The sequence below is a fragment of the Solanum pennellii genome, chromosome 1 (genome assembly GCF_001406875.1).
Source record: "Solanum pennellii chromosome 1, SPENNV200".
Taxonomy (NCBI): domain Eukaryota; kingdom Viridiplantae; phylum Streptophyta; class Magnoliopsida; order Solanales; family Solanaceae; genus Solanum; species Solanum pennellii.
In genome coordinates, this window is record NC_028637.1 from 80,334,527 (window position 1) to 80,344,138 (window position 9,612).

At 31.9% G+C, this 9,612-nt stretch overlaps 1 protein-coding gene across 3 annotated transcripts; it reads left to right on the forward strand.

The window, feature by feature from the left end:
• The first annotated feature begins 245 nt into the window (after positions 1 to 245).
• Positions 246 to 8,980, forward strand: LOC107009257 (putative pentatricopeptide repeat-containing protein At3g16890, mitochondrial). Of its 3 annotated transcripts, XM_015208581.2 has the most exons (4): positions 246 to 2,575; positions 3,723 to 3,861; positions 7,927 to 8,244; positions 8,357 to 8,980. In XM_015208581.2, the coding sequence occupies exon 1, from the start codon at positions 334 to 336 to the stop codon at positions 2,461 to 2,463; it is 2,130 nt and encodes a 709-aa protein (XP_015064067.1). In that variant the 5' UTR covers positions 246 to 333; the 3' UTR covers positions 2,464 to 2,575; positions 3,723 to 3,861; positions 7,927 to 8,244; positions 8,357 to 8,980. The 3 variants fall into 3 exon arrangements, with proteins under 3 accessions (XP_015064067.1, XP_015064060.1, XP_015064052.1); XM_015208574.2 differs by lacking the exon at positions 3,723 to 3,861 and having other exon boundaries at positions 8,342 to 8,980; XM_015208566.2 differs by lacking the exon at positions 3,723 to 3,861.
• The last annotated feature ends 632 nt before the right edge of the window (positions 8,981 to 9,612 follow it).

The window sequence follows — 9,612 nt, forward strand, 5'->3', positions numbered from 1 at the left end:
ATTCAATATAGTAAAAAACACTCAATAGTGCATTAACTTCTAATAGTATTGCACATATAAAAAGCACATTATATCTATTTTTTCATTAGAATTCCTAAAAATAATATACTATGCATATATAATTATATAAAAATAATATACTATGCATATATAATTATATAAAAATAATATATTATGCATATATAAAATAACATATATATAATTTATTAGTTAAATTGTAATTGATTTTTCTCCTGCCAAGAGCTTGAAGTAGAAGGTTAAAAATTAATAAGAGAGTGAAGATGAAAACATAGTCGACTTGAGAAGTAGAGCTTCAAAGGGGAGTGAAAGAGTATGAGAGGGTTTTCCTCTGTAGCTTCAAGGGCTTCTTCACCTGCTTTCACCAATCTCTCTAAACAAAACCAACGTTCACTCAGACCCATTACTCCAAAACCCTCAAATCTTGATTCTGTTGCCACCACTAGCAACCCCATTACTCAACAAAGTTCACCCACTAAGCCGAAGCCTTCATCCCATTCGAATTCCAACACTTCCATAGCAGTTAAAAAGGTAAACTTTCGAGCAACTGTTATTGATCATAAGTATTTTTCCCAAATTCTTGCAAGAAAAGACTGGTATTTATTGCTAAACCATGAGTATAAAGCCAAGAGGGTTACTTTGAATCAGCAAGAAGTTGTTAGTATTTTGCAAAATCAAGAAAACCCATTACACCCTTTTAGATTTTATATCTGGGTTTTGAAGATTTGTCCCTCTTTTGCGAAGAATCAATCAGTTAAGGTGGTTTTAAGTAATGTACTTTTTAGGAAAGGTCCCCTTTTGTTGTCAGCTGAGCTTGTTCAAGATATCAGAAACTCTGGAAATGTAGTTACTGTGGACTTGCTTTGTGTCCTAATTGGTAGTTGGGGGAGATTAGGGTTGGGTAAGTACTCTACTGACATTTTGGAGCAGGTTTCTTATTTGGGGCTTGCTCCTAATACTAGATTGTATAATGCAGTAATCGATGCATTGATCAAGTGCAATTCACTTGACTTAGCCTATTTAAAGTTTCAGCAAATGCAGGTAGATAACTGTAAACCAGATAAATTTACGTATAATATTCTTCTTCATGGAGTTTGTAAGGCTGGGGTTGTGGAGGAGGCGCTTCGTCTGGTGAAACAGATGGAAGGAGTGGGATACTCTCCCAATGTGTTTACTTACACAATTTTGGTTGAGGGGTTTTGTAATGCTAAAAGGGTGGACGGGGCATTTGAGCTGTTTGGGGTAATGAAGAGTAGGGGTATTGTACCAAATGAAGCTACTGTAAGATCATTGGTTAATGGGGTATTTCGCTGTGTGACACCAGATAAGGGCTTTGAATTGTTATGTAGATGGTTAGAAAAAGAACATGTCTTGCCTAATGTAGCTTGTTCTTCCATGCTACAGTGCCTTAGTACTAAATTTTTGCCCAGAGAAGCAGCTCAACTTTTAAGAATTTCAATTGATAGAGGTTACTTCCTGGATAACTCAATTCTTAACATTGCACTGACTTGCTTAATCAAAGGATTGGAGCTTGATGATACTTGTCAGATGTTAGACTTCATCACTGTTCGAGGTGTGAAGGTTAGTGTTGATATTTATCTTGCACTTGCTGATGCTCTCTATAAAGGAGGGAGAGTTGAACAGGGGAACAAATATATGGACCAAGTGTTTAAGGATGGTCTTGTATCTAACACATTCTTCTATAACCGGGTCATTGATTGCTTTTGCAAAATCAAAATGATGAACAAAGCATCAGATGCTTTCAAAGATATGCTTCAGAGAGGTGTCACTCCCAATATTGCAACTTTTAACACTCTTATTAGTGGATATTCCAAGGTAGGGGAGGTTAACAAGGTACATGAGCTATTAGTGATACTACTAGAACATGGCTTTCGACCAGACATTTTCACGTTTAGTTCAATGATTGATAGCCTCTGTAGAGTAAACCGCATTGACGATGCTTTAGACTGTCTCACAGAGATGATAGAATGGGGAGTTGCTCCAAACACTGTACCATACAATATCTTAATTCGTGCACTTTGTGTCCTCGGGGATGTAGGTAGATCACTGAAATTATTACGAAAAATGCAAGGTGATGGAACAAAGCCAGATGTTTTATCCTTCAATGCCTTAATCCAAAGTTTTTGTAAGATGAATAAGATTGATGAGGCACAAAGGCTTCTGGTAAGCATGTTGACCCTGGATTTGATCCCTGATAATCATACTTATGGTGCTTTTATCAGAGCCTTATGTAACTCAGGGAGATATGATGAAGCTAAGAACTTGTTTTTTTCAATGGAAGCAAATGGATGCATCCCCGATGCTTTGACATGTAAACTATATCTTGATTCACTTATTCAATCAGGTCAAACTAAAGAAGCTCAGTATGTTTTAAAGGAGTGCGGAAAAAGGGGGATGCTATTGGAACCCATCACTTCTTCATAGTATCTTTGATTTAGGAGTGATTATCACTTAATGCTCACAAGCTACGCTGCGTGTTAGCCAATCATGAACATACCATTGCTATTGCCCCATCAGGTTGGCCAAATGACTATAGGTATGACTGCTTTCTTGATAAGTTACTATTGGTATGCTGTTATGGTCTCTTCTCTTTGATTTTCTACTTGTTCACCTCTTCTTTTGTTGCTGTATTATTTCTTATTTTGTTTATGAATGTCTGTTTCTTTTTTATCTCTCAGTTGCTATTAGCTTTATGTTTTCCCCGTTGATGCTTGACATAGAAAAATCTATAGCTAATAAAAGTTACCTTTTCCCATCCTTGCTCCTCTGATCACTATATTTGCAATTGTGAATCCCAAATGGTAAAGGATGCTAAGTGCGCAAGGATAAAGAATGCATACTGCCAGGCAGAGGAAAAAGTGGGATTTGGTTGTAATTAATTACTAGTCTAATGTACTGGAAAGTGGGAATGGTCAAGTTTAAAAAGTGAATGTGCTGCTCTATGGACTGGTGATGCCTCAGATGTCGCCTTTTGTGTTTATCATTTGTTCATAAGTGTTCCTATTTAATTGACTAAATAAAATACTAGACTTGTCAATAGATTATCTCTGTGTATTCTATTAGGACACATGTTTTTCTTGTTTCCACGTTATTAAATTATCTGTGATCTATTATAGTAAGCAGCAATTCTTAATGTAATGTTAATTGATGGAAAACCGTAAATGTTTTGTTTCCATGTATGAATTAGCTGTGATCTATTATCATAGTAAGCAGCCCTCATAGTTCACTGTAATTGTTTAATTCGCCCTTTTTATTTATGTTGGGGAAAATGGCTAAAATGACGCTTATATATACCTGAATTTGTTGTAATCATGTGACTTTTCTTTAACAAAACCCTACTGAAGTAGAAGTTCACTGAACACATTGTTGTGTCTGAAAAGTGGATACGGAACTCATCCAGAAGATGTTTTTCAGTGAGGTCAAATCTTAGCGGCCAAAGTTACAATAGTAACATTGAACCCTCTAATATGGTCGAAGATCTCAAAATAATAATATTCCAGTTCAGGGGATAATTTTGCATGATTCCTTCGTGAATTGAATTAACCTTTCCACTATGTCGACCAAAGTATCTAACAGAGAAAAACTGTTGATATTCTAATCAAAATATTAGACAGTCCATGCCCTCGGTGAGTGCTACGACGTGCATGGTCACTGACATATCCTACTTTACTTAATGGGCATAGGTCAATTCTGATGTGGTTGATGTCATGGAAGCCCAAGACACCTAAGAATGTTGCCTCTGCACATAGAGTGCAGCATCAGGTTCCATCTTGACAGCCAACAACTTGAGGAGGAGGCCTAGGTTACAGTGAGTTGGTAAATGTATGTTTAACAAAGATAAAGAGTATGCTGAGCACCTCATTCAACATTGTATTTTAATTTTTTTTTCATTTTGATTTATCAAAGAATTTCATCAACTAAATATGCCAACATTTTGTAGAAGAATGTACAAGTGAATGGGTGACTGAACAACACCGTTAGGGGCCGTTTGGTTATTGGTTAGAGTTATGTAGGTATAGTTATGCATGGTTTAGTTATACAGGTATTAGTTATGCGGGGTTTAGTTATGCAGTTAGGCTTAGTTATACAGGTATTAGGTATTAGTTATGTAGGTGTTATTTAGTTAGGTAGAGACTACATTACATGAATTATTAACTATTGAATATATATTATTAATATATGTTATTTACAAATAAATAAGCAAGCAAATAGTATAAATTCTCCCTTGAAAAATAAAGAAAGGAATTATCTCTATACGTAACTAGGAGTTTTGTGTTTTTTTCTCATTGTTTATTTAATGTTTAAAGCTTGTAAAAATAAAATACTATTGATATATTTCAAGTACATCAGTTTCAAAAAAATATATTTCAAGTACATTATACTATCCTATTTTATATAATGTAAATTTCTATCAATATGATGCATGTGTTGTTTGTACATTTTTAGTATACCAAATATATAAATTATATATAATTCACATTCTAAATAAAAAATTAATACATGATAATTAAATATGTGGATATATTTAGTAATATATAATGCGAATATACGATAAGCATATGCGCTATCAAATTATATATTACTATTCATAATATTAATAAATAGTTATATTCTGATTTTAAATGAAAACAATAAAAAGTCGTTTTTATACAAAAGAAATAAGAAACAAAAATAGTTGGAAATTTTTTCAATAAAACATATTTAAAAATAAATTAATTGGGATAAATATGTAATTTATCTTTTTTAATATATGTATAACTAATACTCATATAACTTATTCCACTTTCTACCCTACATAACTTATATATAGATTCCTTCATACATTATTTAGATATTAATTATGTAGGATTACAAAAATTACAACCAANATATATATATATGTATATATATATATATATATGTATATATATATATATATATGTATATATATATATATATATGTATATATATATATATATATGTATATATATATATATATATGTATATATATATATATATATGTATATATATATATATATATGTATATATATATATATATATGTATATATATATATATATATGTATATATATATATATATATGTATATATATATATATATATGTATATATATATATATATATGTATATATATATATATATATGTATATATATATATATATATGTATATATATATATATATATGTATATATATATATATATATGTATATATATATATATATATGTATATATATATATATATATGTATATATATATATATATATGTATATATATATATATATATGTATATATATATATATATATGTATATATATATATATATATGTATATATATATATATATATGTATATATATATATATATATGTATATATATATATATATATGTATATATATATATATATATGTATATATATATATATATAATTAGCATATGGGCTATCAAAATTATACATTCCTATTCATAATATTAATAATAGATATTTATATTTTGATTTTAAATGAAAATAAATAAGAAGTCGTTTGTATACAAAAAGAAATAAGAAACAAAAATAGTTGTGATAATAGAATAGCTATAAAGTTTTCAATGAAAAAAGATTTTAAAATAAATTAATAGGGATAATTGTGTAATTTTAATACATGTATAACTAATATCCACATAATTTATTTCACCTTCTATCCTGCATAACTTATACATAGATTCCCTCATAAGTTATGTAGGTATAAATTATGTAGGATTACAAAAAAAGGCAACCAAACACGGTATAGAATTCATACATGAATAACTTTTATACAATATTTAGAACTAATCAACTAAACATAGTGTAAGTCAAGTTGACTTTTCAACCTAATAAAAAACTTTTACCAGGCATAGTAAAACTAATACAATCTTTTATACATGAATAACATTCCCTCTTATACCGTAACCAAATGGCCCCTCAGGGAATAAGCAATCCAATCAATTATAGATGCAATAATTTTTTCCTTTCGGGCCAAATAAATATATAAAACAAAAATGATGTATATGTATGCTATGTTGTCTCAATATTCTGGAAGGTCTTCAACGATATTGTTCTCTCTTTCTTATCAAAATGTCAGGGTGAATTGGAATGTTAAAAAAAACAGCATGATTTTCTTAATTTGGCTTATCTACTAGTAAGAAGTTGTACAATTGGATTCCCTTGATACACGTGTTCCTACCCAAGTTTAAATGGATAAATGAAGAAGAGCAACGGGGTATACTTCAGCTTTCTTGATTTTGTATTGAACGATAGCATAGCCAGTATCTGTCACATTCTGATTGAGCTATGTTCAAACAACTGATGCTTTAATCATTCAGTTGGATTCTTGCTGCTAGTCCGTGTTTATGATTGTGCTGGAAAAAGCAGGAGTTTCTGTCAATTTTACCTACTATATATTGGAGTCCTTCTAGCTTTGAATTAGAGTGTTGTCTGCAATTCATTTATTTAATATTTCGTTGCTTACCCTAGAATGGCAGCAGAGGCAGTTGCCTATTGGAAGACAATATGGAGGCTGTAATAAAAAAACTCTCTGCTTTTCTATACTATTTGGAAAGAAAGGCTTAGTAGAAACATTTGAAGGATCCATAGATAGACATTTAAGTTCCTTTTGCATCTTATTTGTATTTATGGTATAACAAGGATACTCCAGTTTGCGTAAATAATTTGCTTCAATTTGAGTTCTTAATTACGGTTTACATGTTATATAATGTTTGTATAACAAGCAAGGGTGTTAGCTAGCGATTAATGAAAGCTAGAACAGACTATGAGAGATCATGACTCAATTTCCAGCTGATTCAGAAAACGTCCAGCGATTTCTTCCTATTTGTCCAAGTCTTGGTGGGTAAAGTAGCAGGTAACAAGTCAATCAGTTGAGATGTGTGCACGCTGATTCTCACACTACCATTATCAAAAAAACAATACAAATTTATAATGTTTGTATATAAGCATTTTCTTTGTGTTGTATCAATAACATAATTTTGAATATTAAAGGAGGTATAGGTTGAAGAATAGGATGTTGGCTGTTCCAATAGGATAACGTTGTCCATGTCAAACATCCGGATACTTGGAGATTTTGTAGTGATAATGATCTTGCAGAATATATAGATACGTGATGCAGATATCTGAAGTGTGATTCCCTGCTGTAGTTCACGCTTGGGTTACTCTTATTGAACAACTTTATACGATAAAACTGAGGTGATGTTGCCTAGCTACCTAAATGTTAGGTACACTATAAAAGAGATGTTACACAGGCTGACAGGCACTACCAAATCTCATGGCTACATATGCACACCCTTTACTTTTAGTAGATTTCTACTCTACCTCTCAAGTCTTTAGGTTCAAAGGAATTCCAATCTTTTAGCAGTTGAAAGTTAATAGAATACTCCGCCACGAGGCACTACTTTAGGTACTCCTAGTATAAGTGTGTTCGTATTATATTTTTCTTATTTTAGGACTCCTGCCAGAGAAGTGTTCGGGGGTTAGAATTTTCGCTTGTGACTATGTGTCTGCCCCTCTGGTATAGTAGTAGTATTTTTTTGTATGAGAATTGACTGTTTTTCCAAGGAGAAGCAGTCTTTGATTGATCTGCCCTGGAGAAACTGCAAGTTATATTTATCTCTTCTGTAGAAATATTGATATTTTATATCTGCTTGGATCGATTAATATTGTTTCAGATGGTTTACTTTTTAATTTGCTTGTATTGGATGGCACAAAGTTTCAAATTATATATCTCCTTTGTGAAACGTTGCTGTTCTACATCTATGTGGATTGAGATTGTGTTAATATTTGACATTTCAACTCAATTTTCCCCTAAAATGAGGATGAAGACTTTTAACTTATAGTTATTTTCACATTTACTTGTGTTTTCACAGGAAGGGAATGGGCTGAGAAAGCAAGCAACATGGCCAGCTATCTTCTGATCTAAAAGAACTGTTAATTGCTTGTTTTTCCATGAGATCGGGAAAAAATATGTTGGTGCTTTATATTAAACACCTCTTTGATCTTAAGAAATCTGATTTCATTTCAAGGACCTGACTAAAGGAAAAAGAAGGAAGTTACTGTCATGGTCTTATCAATGACAAAGTCCAAACAGATTTTTCTACCTGTTATAGATAATCACCATGAATATGAAGATGGAGCTCCTTGTTTAGGTCTCTCATGCATTAAACCTGGGTGTTAGTTTGCAAAAGGTTTTTTCTTGACTTCGTACACGATGAATAGTTTTTTCTTCCTTTTCATCTTTATTCTTGTCTAGGTGGAGTTGACAATATTGATGATTGATTTCAGTTTGTGTTCATGCAGCTTCTGGCAGCTTTGATGAAGTTTTTTTCTCTACTAATTCCTTCAGCCATGTAAAGAAGGCCGAATATAAGTTAACAAGATGTCGCTCCTGACATGTGCCTTAAGGCCCTCGTAATGTAGGATATGGAGATATCTGATTGTCTGTGTTGGTTGAGAACTTTTATCTCAGCATGCATGATTAAAAAAAAGTATCGATGTTCTGTTCTAAGTTGGCCCTTTGAGGCTAGGGTGGTTATTCTTTTGGGGTTAAAAGGAGAAATGTGTAATGACAAGTCCAACCACTACTGAGTACTTAGCCTAGCAGATTCGCAAAAGGAAGGATTACGAGGAAGTGATGCTGTCCCTTTTTAACATTTTCTTTGGAATCTGAGATTGGTCTTTGCCATATTTCGATATTTCCAGAAGCCCTCCTAGCTAAGTAATCACTAATCATCAAGACACAAGCCCCTGTATCAATGTATTTCTGTTACTAAATGCTTGTATGAGGAACAATAGCATGTTTCTCTTGGAAAATTGTTTTAGTGTGAATTACTAACATGTATTAGCAAATTCAGTATGTTCTGTCAAATATAATATTTCACTGATGTGAATACTTCAAGATGAATGGTTGATATGCTTATCTAAGTAACAAAATTAGGTGTTCATACTGTCTCTTCTTCTTACCCACCAAAGCTACACTATCTAGTTTATTTCTGAGGTTAGGTGTTCTCTTGCTTCTTCTCACCTAAAATTATAAGTTAATTCTATTCTTCCATGTAACCTTCCCTCAAGGTTTTAGCTTTGAGGAAAGTATGTGATGGTTGAGATTCCTTCTTTATTAACTAAACATCTCGGATTCAGATACAGGAATAAGGTAGGAAGCGTTTTGCCCTTAGTAAGCCTGATTTTGAAATTCGTTCTCAATCACTATTACATCAACATCCTGGCTTCAGACGGTCAATGAGCAGTACTACGTATTATAAAGGGTAACTTGTGGGGCAAGGATGGATCTTTTTAGGTTTGATTTTCAATGCAAAATACGTCAAGCAAGTAAAGTCTAGTTAGTTCAACTTAATTTAGTCACTCACCTTTTTAGACCATCCAATATTTTAACTTTCCATCGAGCAGATCACCCATTGCTTTTACTTTTCCCTATGGAAATTATCTTTGTTTTACTTGACTAATGTAGATTCTTCAACTATAAGCTTCATTAACATTCCATCCCATAATTGTAAACTTCAAATATATATATATATATATATATATATATATATATA

Excerpts from the sequence above, each read along its gene's own strand:
- LOC107009257 (XM_015208581.2), top strand. The coding sequence starts at position 334 with ATGAGAGGGTTTTCCTCTGTAGCTTCAAGGGCTTCTTCACCTGCTTTC.